Here is a 12,743-nt window from a genome sequence, read left to right on the forward strand (position 1 = left end):
GGTGTTCAGTGTTATTCACAGCTCAGAGAAACGTGACCCTCTGCCTTCCTCCATCTTGAAGGGGGGGCTCTGAGCGAGGTGGCTAAAAATGACGGCCGTAGGTGGCGGCGTTCTCTCGGAAATCACAGCACAGATCGCCAAAACCGGTCAAGAACAGACTTTTAGTAATATAGAAGATAGATAGATAGATAGATAGATATAGAGAGAGATATGGTATAATATATGGTTTAAATAGACCGCAGCACAGAATTAGGCTCCCCATGTTGTAATATGACATTGGACATTAGATGGCACTTACTTTTACGATCTCATTTTCTAATTAGTTTAATTAATTAATGTGAAACTTTTGGGGGGTGACTTCCTTCTCAATTATATTTTCTCTAAATCTGTGCAAAATTTCATGTAGTTCCGAGACATGTGTCACGAAAGTTGATTTCTAGACACATTTTTTATGCTCGGCCCACAGCCTAAATGGGACACACAGTGCCCTCCATAATGTTTGGGACAAAGACCCATCATATATTTATTTGCCTCTGTGTGGTGAAACCAAAATATATAAAAATGGCCTTTATTAAAATCTGACAATGTGCATTTTAACCACATGTGATTTTTTTCTATTACAAATCTCAAATTGTGGAAAACAGGTAAATAAATAAATGTATGGATGTCGTCACTCTACACCTCCATCCCCCACCAGGATGGTCTTAAAGCCCTCAGTTTCTTCCTCGACCGCAGAACCAACCAATCCCTGTCTACTGATACTCTCCTCCGCCCTGTGGAGCTGGTCCTTACCCGTAACAACTTTTCGTTTGACTCCTCCCATTTCCTCCAAATACAAGGCGTAGCTATGGGCTCGCACATGGGCCCTAGCTATGCCTGCCTCTTTGTAGGGTAGGTCGAACAGTCTTTGTTCGAGGCATACAAGGGCCCTATCCCCAAACTCCTACCTCCGCTACATCGACGACTGCATTGGTGCTACCTCCTGCACCCATGCACAACTCACTGACCATCCATTTCACCACTCGCTTCCATCCGACACTCAAATACACCTGGACCATTTCTGACATCTCCCTACCATTTCTAGACCTCACTATCTCCATTGCAGGTGATAGACTTCTGACCGACATCCACTATAAACCTACTGACTCCCATGGCTATCTGGACTACACTTCTTCCCACCCTGCTTCCTGTAAGGACTCCATCCCCTACTCCCAATTCCTCCATCTGCGCCGCATCTGCTCCCAGGACCAGGTGTTCCACACCAGGGCATCGGAGATGTCCTCATTCTTCAGGGAACGGGGGTTCCCCTCTTCAACTTTTGATGCGGCTCTCACCAGGGTCTCCTCTATATCCTGTAGCTCCGCTCTCACTCCCCAACCCCCCTTATGTAACAAGGGCAGAGACCCCCTTGTCCTCACCTTCCAACCTACCAGCCACCACATACAACATATAATTCTCGACATTTTCGCCACCTCCAATAGGATCCCACCACCGGCCACATCTTCCCATCTCCTCCCATCTGCTTTCCGCAGGGACCGCTCCCTCCATAACTCCCTGTTAAATTAGTCCCTTCCCACCCAAACCACCCCCTCTCCTGGCACTTTCCCTTGCAACCGCAGGAAATGCGACACTTGTCGCTTTACCTCCCCCCTTGACTCCATTCAAGGACCCAAGCAGTCTTTCCAGGTGCGGCAGAGGTTCACCTGCACCTCCTCCAACCTCATCTATTGCATCCGCTGCTCTAGGTGTCAGCTAGGCGGACGGCTGTCCGAGTGCGAGTCGACTGTGAGCGGGCGGGGCGACAACCAAATGACTGTGGGGGGGGGGGGGGGACCACACACACACGTAACTCGCAGTGTGTGGAGAACAGTGCACAGCAGGCAGCGCGTGGAAAACAGTTCGCAGATGGCGGCGCGAGCAGAACCATTGTGACGTCATGAGCTCGTTTACTTTTAAAGATATTTCAGATGTGAACATTTTTGACTTGACAGGATAAAACTCTAGAGGAATATGTAAAAATGTAACGGTCGGAGCGTGGTGTTTTGGAGCAAAAAAAACACACGCAGACACAAACACATGCAATAGGATAAATAGCCAGAATCTTTTTCCCAGGAGATGGAACCTAGCACCAGAAGGCACAGGTTTAAGGTGAGTGGAGAAATTTAACGGAAATGTGAGGGCAAGGTTACATACTGAGGGTGCTGGTTGAACACAAAAAAAACTACTCGAGGGAGTGGTAGCAGCTGATACAATAAAAAATTTGCACAGAAATTCATGTAAATTGCTGGTACAGGCAATTTGTTTTGGATCATTGTTGGCGTAGACGAGGAGGGCTAAGGGCTTGTTTGGACATTTTGGATTAAAATTATTCTACCCTTTACATAGAAACATAGAAATTAGGTGCAGGAGTAGGCCATTCGGCCCTTCGAGCCTGCACCGCCATCCAATATGATCATGGCTGATCATCCAACTCAGTATCCCGTACCTGCCTTCTCTCCATACCCTCTGATCCCCTTAGCCACAAGGGCCACATCTAACTCCCTCTTAAATATAGCCAATGAACTGGCCTCGACTACCCTCTGTGGCAGAGAGTTCCAGAGATTCACCACTCTCTGTGTGAAAAAAGTTCTTCTCATCTCGGTTTTAAAGGATTTCCCCCTTATCCTTAAGGTGTGACCCCTTGTCCTGGACTTCCCCAACATCGGGAGCAATCTTCCTGCATCTAGCCTGTCCAACCGCTTAAGAATTTTATAAGTTTCTATAAGATCCCCTCTCAATCTCCTAAATTCTAGAGAGTATAAACCAAGTCTATCCAGTCTTTCTTCATAAGACAGTCCTGACATCCAAGGAATTAGTCTGGTGAACCTTCTCTGCACTCCCTCTAGGGCAATAATGTCCTTCCTCAGATTTGGAGACCAAAACTGTACGCAATACTCCAGGTGTGGTCTCACCAAGACCCTGTACAACTGCAGTAGAACCTCCCTGCTCCTATACTCAAATCCTTTTGCTATGAAAGCTAACATACCATTCGCTTTCTTCACTGCCTGCTGCACCAAGCCGCTGAGAGGACTCTCCCGACGCCGGAACACCATCACCCGGCGAGGACGGCCTGGAACATCAGGCCTCCGTGAAGGCAACTGTGGAGGCCTCAATAGGCCTGACTATGGGTGAACATTGGGGATGGGACTGGACTTTGTGCCTTCCCCCATAATGGGAACCATTGTGGGGGGATGTTTCTATGTTTTTATGTTGAAGCTATTTATTATTGCTATGTTTGTATTCTTTTTTATGTGCTGCATTGGCAAAAAGAATTTCACTACACCTAGGTGTATGTGACAATAAATTCAACCTTTCAACCTTTCAACCTTTCACCTGCATGCCTACTTTCAATGACTGGTGTACCATGACACCCAGGTCTCGCTGCATCTCCCCTTTTCCTAGTCGGCCACCATTTAGATAATAGTCTGCTTTCCTGTTTTTGCCACCAAAATGGATAACCTCACATTTATCCACATTATACTGCATCTGCCAAACATTTGCCCACTCACCCAGCCTATCCAAGTCACCTTGCAGTCTCCTAGCATCCTCCTCACAGCTAACACTGCCCCCCAGCTTAGTGTCATCCGCAAACTTGGAGATATTGCCTTCAATTCCCTCATCCAGATCATTTATATATATTGTAAATAGCTGGGGTCCCATATAATAGTATCACTCGATTTACTAGTGGCAAACCCCTTATCAATCAAGTCAAGAAAAAGTTTGCTATGCATGTGTGTCTGCATACTTAGTGAAACACAAATTTATCAGCATATTCAAACCTCTGGACAGAGGTGAATGCATTTATAACAATGAGGCAGATGATTACTTTGTAAAGGAAGTCAAGACAAATGATAGCATCATAATGAAACTTTACTAATTTCTATCGTGGGCAGCATGGTAACAGCAAAGTAGGTAATTATCCCTCTCATCAAGATTACACTATTAATTTCTGAAGCTCTGGTATAAGGAAATGTTAATAACATTTAAGAAAGTTTTCTTCGGATTGTGGTCAGCAAAGAAACAAACGGAACAGTGCCATCTGCTGGAAGACATCTGAGTTACTACTAAATATAATCGGCTATGAGCAGTGCCAAAGCTTTGATGTGTGACTGCATTGCAGATTGCCTTCTCTTCTATGTCCACTAACTTTTTAACAAATAATGTTTTTGAATTAATTCACTTTTTGAGATTTGCAAAATGTGTTTGATCCTTTCTGTGGTATTCTCTTTCAATTGTCCTCATCCTTCAATTTAAAGTCACATGAAACTCCTACATAAAACCTCCTTGACATCTTTCCCTGTGTCAGAAGTTGTTAATGAACTGATTGAAGGTTTAAACAAAACTAGCTCATTACAAAGTTCATGGTTAAATTATGCAAAACCCACAACAGCTATTTTGACAGCAATAACTAGATTATATGATAGGCATGCTTTACAACAGTGATTACACTTTAGAAATACTTTATTAGTCTGAATCAAAACAGTCGACAGCTCAAGGGTGTGAAAAATAGTGAATAAATGTAAGTCTTTCTTTAATTTCAATATGAAAAAACATCTTGGCCTGCATATTTTATCATATCATCATATCTCTAGAATTATAAAATTCTGGTCTTGGATGTGTGTGTGTGTGTATAATCATATCTGCTCGAAAAAAACGACGCTCTAACGGTAATTTTTTTACATATTCTGGTAGAGATTTATCCCCTGGACTCCAAAATCGTCTTGCCTGAAAAATTCATGCTTTATTTCTCGAGTTATTAATCAAAATGTTCAAAAATCTGAAAGGACTTACAAAAAACCCCCCACCTTGTTTTGGCTGATGACGTCACTATGGATCTGCTTCACGCGGCCTGCGTTATGTTCCACACTCTGCGAGTGACGTCTCTCCCCCTCCCCCCCCCAGTCGGGCCCTGGAGCCTGCAGCCTCAAGCCTGCAGCCGGGACCAAGGGAGTATTGCGTTCGAGAACCAGGGCTCTGGATTGAAGCTGCTGAACACGCAGTCCTTTGGTTGACGAGCGCCCCGCTATCCGCTCCCTTCCTTCTTCCCCTCTTCCTCTCGCCCCCACCTCCTCACTTCTCCCCCACCATCCTCCTCTCCCCCCCACCTCCTCCTCTCCCCCCCACTCGCTCCTCTCCTCTTTCCCCCAGCTCTCCCCCTGCTTCCCCCACCTTTCCCCCCTCCTCTTTGCCCTTCTTTCCCCTCTCTCTGCCCCTCTCTCTCTGCCCCCTCCCTCTGCCCCCCCCCTCTCTCTTCAGCCCCCCTCTCTCTCTCCCTCTCTCTCTCTCTATGCCCTCTCTCTCTCTCGCTGCCCCTCTCACAGAAACATAGAAAATAGGTGCAGGAGTAGGCCATTCGGCCCTTCGAGCCTGCACCGCCATTCAATATGATCATGGCTGATCATCCAACTCAGTATCCCATCCCTGCCTTCTCTCCATACCCCCTGATCCCTTTACCCACAAGGGCCACATCTAACTCCCTCTTAAATATAGCCAATGAACTGGCCTCAACTACCTTCTGTGGCAGAGAATTCCACAGATTCACCACTCTGTGTGAAAAATGTTTTTCTCATCTCAGTCCTAAAAGACTTCCCCCTTATCCTTAAACTGTGACCCCGTGTTCTGGACTTCCCCAACATCGGGAACAATCTTCCTGCATCTAGCCTGTCCGACCACCTTAAGAATTTTGTAAGTTTCTATAAGATCCCCCCTCAATCTTCTAAATTCTAGTGAGTAAAAGCCGAGTCTATCCAGTCTTTCTTAATATGAAAGTCCTGCCATCCCAGGAATCAGTATGGTGAACTTTCTCTGTACTGCCTCCATGGCAAGAATGTCTTTCCTCAGATTAGGAGACCAAAACTGTACACAATACTCCAGGTGTGGTCTCACCAAGTGGTACAACTGCAGTAGAACCTCCCTGCTCCTATACTCAAATCCTTTTGTACGAATGCTAACATACCATTCGCTTTCTTCACTGCCTGCTGCACCTGCATGCCTACTTTCAATGACTGGTGTACCATGACACCCAGGTCTCGTTGCATCTCCCCTTTTCCTAATCGGCCACCATTCAGATAATAGTCTACTTTCCTGTTCTTGCCACCAAAGTGGATAACCTCACATTTATCCACATTATACTGCATCTGCAATGCATTTGCCCACTCACCCAACCTATCCAAGTCACCTTGCAGCCTCCTAGCATCCTCCTCACAGCTAACACTGTCCCCCAGCTTCGTGTCATCCGCAAACTTGGAGATGTTGCATTCAATTCCCTCGTCCAGATCATTAATATATATTGTAAATAGCTGGGGTCCCAGCACTGAGCCTTGCGATACCCCACTAGTCACTGCCTGCCATTCTGAAAAGGACCCATTTACTCCTACTCTTTGCTTCCTGTCTGCCAGCCAGTTCTCTATCCACATCAATACTGAACCCCCAATACCGTGTGCTTTAAGTTTGCATACTAATCTCTTATGTGGGACCTTGTCGAAAGCCTTCTGAAAGTCTAGATATAACACATCCACTGGTTCTCCCTTATCCACTCTACTAGTTACATCCTCGAAAAATTCTATAAGATTCGTGAGACATGATTTACCTTTCATAAATCCCTCTCTCTCATAGCCCCCTCTCTCTCTCTTTCTGCCCCTCTCTCTCTCTCTCTCTGTGCCTCTCTCTCTCTCTGTGCCCCTCTCTCTCTCTGCCCCTATCACTCTCTTTCTGTCCCTCTCTCTCTGCCTCTCTCTCTCTCTGCCCCTCTCTGTATCTCTGGCCCTTTCTCTGTGTCTCTGCCCCCTCTCTCTCTACCTCCCCTCCCTCTCCCAACGCGCCTGTGAGTTGGGGACTATGCATGAGTGGATAGGGCGGGGATGAGGTAAATGGAGCGAATGAATAATATTAATATAATATCAAGGGGGGTGGTTAGTGTGTGTGTGTGTGGGGTGGTTAGCGTGTTTGTGGGGGGTGGTTAGTGTGTGTGTGACGCCGCAGGCCGCCCGCCCGCAACCACGTTTTGAGGGGACGGGACCCAACGGGTTCCACTTGTTCTAGTAACTATTAAAAGTCTGATCTTGCATGTGTGCGTATTTGTTTGTTTGTGTGTTGTCACATCTTCACGAAAAAACAATCCGGTATCGATAAAAAATTTACATATTCCTGTAGAGATTTTTCCCATGGTGTCCAAAATCACCTTATCTGAAAATTCCATGCTTTATTTCTCGAGTTATTACGGAAAATGTTCAAAAATCGGACAAAACTTTGAAATAAAAACAACTATGTTCGCTGATGGCGTCACAATGGATCTGCGTGCCGTCTTCCTCGCGCTGCAAGTGACGTCACCCCCCCACCTCTCCCTCTTCCCCGTTCCCCGGCCGCCCGCCCCGCTCCCGTCCTCCTCTCCACCCCTCCACCTTCCCCCCTCCCAAGCCTCTCCTCTCCCCCCATCTCTCTCTCCCCTCTCTGCCCCTCTTTCTACCCTCTCTCTCTCTGCCCCCTCTCTGTCTATGCCCGTCTCTCTCTATCTCTGCCCCTCGCTCTCAGTCTCTGCCCCCTCTCTCTATCCCTCTCCCTCCCTAGACGCACCTGCGAGTTGGGGGCTATGCGTGAGTAGATAGGGCGGGGATGGGGTAAAAGGAGCGAATTAATAATATTAATATAATATCAAGGGGGGTGGTTAGTGTGTGTGTAGGGGTTAGTGTGTGTGTGGGTGGTTAATGTGTGTGTGAGATGCTGCAGGCCGCACCCACCCAACTCCCCGCAACCGCGTTTTGAGGGGACAGGACTTAATGGATCCCACTTGGTCTAGTAACTATTAAAAGTCTTATCTTGGATGTGGATGTGTTTGTTCATGTATTTATTTGGTACTATCCCAACATTTAAGAAACAGTTATAGACAGGTACATGGATAGGACAGGTTTGGATGGATATGGACCAAACACGGGCAGGTGGGTCTAGTGTAGCTGGGACATGATGGCCGGTGTAGGAAAGTTGGACCAAAGGGCCTGTTTCCACACAATCTATGACTAGCATTTATTGCAAGAGGGCTTGTATACAAAAACAGGTATATAATGCTGAGGCTCTATAGGGTGATTTCACGAAAGGTCACTGGAGCGTAAATCCCCACTCACGTGACCGAAAATTTTAACTGGGGGACAAGCGTCACTTCCGGTACATGTTAGTGGATGGGAAAACACGCACTTTCACACCCGTTAAAAACATCGAAAACGGCCAGTTTTTGAGCTGCAATTTACGGAGCCGGTCGGGGTGACCGTGAGGAACAGCTACCTAAATTTACAGTCCAAAACAAAGATAGAAACTAAGGTAAATACAAGGGCGAGCTGAAGGTGTAAACAAGGCGGAAGTGCTAGCGGACTTTTTTCTTGGAGATTTAAAGATCCAAAATATCGGGAATTATCGCGTTTGCTTGCTGCATTTCATCAAAAGTGGCATTATTGACTTTTTATCTTTATTCATTTGTTATATGAAAAGTATTAAAAGTTAGAAACCCGTCAGTAAAATTGCAAAATCGCCCATAGTTCTCAGGTGGGTTTTAACATGCAAAATGAAAACGCTTCTGAAGCTCCATTTACCATTTAAATAATCGTAAGCTTGCATCTCAGTAAAATTGATTTCCAAACGCATTGAGAGTTTACGATTATTTAAATGGTAAATCGAGCTTCAGAAGCGTGTTCATTTTGCATGTTAAAATCCACCCGAGATCCATGGGCGATTTTGCAATTTTACTGACGGGTTTCTAACTTTTAATACTTTTCATATAACAAATGAATAAAGATAAAAAGTCAATAATGCCACTTTTGATGAAATGCAGCGAGCAAACGCGATAATTCCCGATATTTTGGATCTTTAAATCTCCAAGAAAAAAGTCCGCTAGCACTTCCGCCTTGTTTACACCTTCAGCTCGCCCTTGTATTTACCTTAGTTTCTATCTTTTTTTTGGACTGTAAATTTAGGTAGCTGTTCCTCACGGTCCCCCCGACTGGCTCACTTAATTGCAGCTCAAAAACTGGCCGTTTTCGATGTTTTTAACGGGTGTGAAAGTGCGTGTTTTCCCATTCACTAACATGTACCGGAAGTGACGCTTGTCCCCCAGTTAAAATTTTCGGTCACGTGAGTGGGGATTTACGCTCCAGTGACCTTTCGTGAAATCACCCTATAAGCTGCTGGTAAGGTCGCATTTGGAATATTTAGTTAACAGAAGCTTGATCAAAGAAATGGGTGATAAGAATGAACAATAAGTTTAAGTACATTTCAAAATTAGATGTAGGTGATTGATATTACGGCCAGGCAAATCACTTGAAGGAACAAACCAGAGATTAGAGCCATGGCAATGGAGTTCAAATATTGGTCAATGTCTAACTGATGAAAGTTAGAGGGGTGAAGAAACTAAGTCTTCTAAGGATTCAAACACGGTCATAAATTTTAATTTAATTATGTTGTGTACTAGAGTCATACAGCATGGAAACAGGCACTTCGGCCCACCTTGTCTATGCCAACCAAGGTGCTCCATAGTCTACACTAGTCCCAGCTGATTTTTGCCCATATACCTCTAAACCTTTCCTATCCATATACATGTCCAAATTTATTTTAAATGTTGTTATAGTTTCTGCCTCAACTATTTCCTTTGGCAGCGCGTTCCATATATCCACTACCCTGAAAAATTTGCTCCTTTAATTCCTATCAAATCTTTTCCCTCTTGTAGCGCGACGATAATCCCGAAATGAAGGCCAGGTGTTTCGGGAGGTATTTTATTCGCTGTCCTTCTCCTGACCAGACGAGTCTGCAAGAGAGAGATTGCACCTAAACCCCTGTCCTTTATCCCTGTAGCTAAGAGCCGCACCCGGACTCATCCATTCCCGTGCCGAGGGGTTCGATAGTGGGTATGCCCGACCTTTGGGAGCCGCCACACTCTCACCTTAAACCTATGCCCTCTGGCTTTTTATTCCCCTACTCTGAGTAAAACACTTTGTGCATGTACCCTAACTATTCCCCTTATGATTTTATACATCTATGAGATCACCTTGTATCCTTCTATGCTTTAATGAATATAGTCCTATGCTGTCCAACCTCTCACTATAGCTAAGGCCATCAAGTCCTGGCAACATCCTCGTACATTTTCTCTGCACCCATTCCAGCTTAACAACTTCTTTCCTCCAGCAGGATGACCAAAACTTAAAACAATACTCCAAATATGGTCTCACCACCACAGCCTTGTACAGCTGTAACATAACATCCAAACTTCTATACTCAATGCCCTGATTGATGAGGGCCAATGTCCCCAAAGTCTTCTTGTCCACCTTATCTACCTGTGACACCACTTTCAAGGCACAATGTATCTGTACTCTTGGACCCTTCTACTCTACAACACTTCCTAGAGCCCTGCCATTTACTATAAAGGTCCTGCTCTGGTTAGACTTTTCAACATGCAACATCTCACATTTATCGGCATTTAACTCCATTAACCATTCCTCTGCACACTTGCCCAACTGATCAAGATCCTGCTGTAACCTTTGATAACCATCTGCACTGAACTACTTTAAATAATCTGCAAATTTACTCATCATGCCTTGCACGTTCTCATTCAAATAATTGATATAAACCATAGTCAGCTGATGTTTCCTTCCTTGAAGCAAATTTTCGTTCCGATTGCTAGCTCTCCTGGATCGCATCCAGAGCAGCTTACCATGCGGAACCATGTCAAACCATGAAATCCATATCTACAACGTCTACAGCTCTTCCCTCATTAACCTTTTCGGTTACATCTTCAAAAAACACATCAAATGCGCGAGACATGATCTCTGATGCAGCAGCAAACCTGGAGGATATGTTCATGGATTAATAATCTTGAAACCTGATCCAGTGACATTGACTCAAATCCCTCCCCGAGTGCTGGGGAATTTGAAATTATTCCATTAAAAAAATTGCAATATACATCTAATGTGACTGACTACATGATGACTACCAAACAGTTTCAACAACCTATTTTGGGTGATTTGATAGGTAGCTGAATAAAGGCCAGAGATGAAAAGACAACTTGTCCCTGCTTTCCCAAATGCCTAACAAGTCAGTTATACCAAACTGTCATGACAAAATCATAATAAAAATGGATACGAATTAAGCCACCGAGCAACAACTCCAAAACTGGGCATCAATGAAAAAGTGTGGCACATTAACAGCTGCAGGATTAAAGATAAATTCAGAATACATTTTCAAAAAGGAATTGAATATGACCTCAATTACGATTACTTTGCAAAGATGAATGGATTAAACAGCATAGTGGCATCAAGCACTGGAGCACTGGTTAAATTACTTTTTCCTTTAGAAACATAGAAATTAGGTGCAGGAGTAGGCCATTCGGCCCTTCGAGCCTGCACCGCCATTCAATATGATCATGGCTGATCATCCAACTCAGTATCCCGTACCTGCCTTCTCTCCATACCCTCTGATCCCCTTAGCCACAAGGGCCACATCTAACTCCCTCTTAAATATAGCCAATGAACTGGCCTCGACTACCCTCTGTGGCAGGGAGTTCCAGAGATTCACCACTCTCTTGTGTCATTAAGTAATAAATGATTAGGATGGTATATATATAAACAAAATAAACCTAAAACACTGTACACAAACTAAGGATAATTCACCATTAATTTATCATTAAATGGCACTTCCTATTACAGCCATACACATTTCTGGCCAGTTACATTTTACTTTATCATTTCAATTTTGCTCTTATGATGTTCCAAACAAAGAATATGTTCCAGATTTGTCAAAGATTTATTCACAGTGCAATAGTGACAGTGCTTCAAATTTATCTTTCATTCCAAACGTTTAATTTGATACTGCCTAAACTTAATAAGAGTGCCCATTAGTTTTGCTAATAATTCATTTGCTGTTACCTTGTCCAGATGCAGAAATCCTTGCACTTGCTTTTGCTTTCTGAACAGCAGACCTCATCTTCTGTTGAACGTGAACATCCTTAGACATTGGCACTGGGGCAGACTTGCGGGGTGCTGGGGTCTGCAGTGAACTTCCTGTGCCAAATGCACCTGGACAACTCTGATAAGCTGAAATTAAAGCCAAAACATGTGTCAAGTTATTATTTTCCTAAATTATAAACATGTTACCCCAAGAAAGTGGAGGCTTCAACACTTTGCCATAACAAAGCATTTTGGAATGGCAAATATTGAATAGATTTGATTAATACTCAACACCTGACTGCAATCATGGCTATGAGTTTCCAGTCATTTGCCACTTCCATCCTGCATCTACTCTATCCATCTCTCGGTCCTTCGTCTTATAAACTCAATGTCATTATCCTGAAACATTCCAGCCAATAGTATATTCAGAAAGCAGGGTTTTCAATTCGTTAAGATGTAATGGAAGATAGACACAAAAAGTTGGAATAACTCGGCAGGACAAGCAGCATCTCTGGAGAGAATGAACGCGTGACGTTTCAGGTCGAGACTCTTCTTCAGACAAGATGTAATGTACAACGATGGTGTTAACACAAGAGACATGGTTTGCTCCTTCCATTGCTTTATAGATATGGCAAGTTATAACCTCTATGTATGATTTAAAAAAAACCTTCAAGGAATAAACTTTATTGGAAAATTGGAAATGCGATTAGTAGATGTGGGACTATGATTCTGCAAACAAACAAAACTACTTCTTTCCCTGCATTACCAATCTATTACTATTAT

The 12,743-nt window shown here is 44.1% G+C and overlaps 1 protein-coding gene across 5 annotated transcripts in view; it reads right to left on the minus strand.

The window, feature by feature from the left end:
* Nucleotides 1–12,743, minus strand: part of kiaa0586 (KIAA0586 ortholog) — a 371,111-nt gene that overhangs the window by 323,238 nt on the left and 35,130 nt on the right. For 4 of the 5 annotated variants that reach the window (XM_033027181.1, XM_033027182.1, XM_033027179.1 and 1 more), the window contains one exon: nt 11,940–12,107. In XM_033027181.1, coding sequence (XP_032883072.1) covers nt 11,940–12,107 — 168 coding nt within the window. The remainder of the gene's footprint in view (nt 1–11,939; nt 12,108–12,743) is intronic. The other variant, XM_033027180.1, reaches the window with a different exon arrangement.

The sequence above is a fragment of the Amblyraja radiata genome, chromosome 9 (genome assembly GCF_010909765.2).
Source record: "Amblyraja radiata isolate CabotCenter1 chromosome 9, sAmbRad1.1.pri, whole genome shotgun sequence".
Lineage (NCBI taxonomy): Eukaryota > Metazoa > Chordata > Chondrichthyes > Rajiformes > Rajidae > Amblyraja > Amblyraja radiata.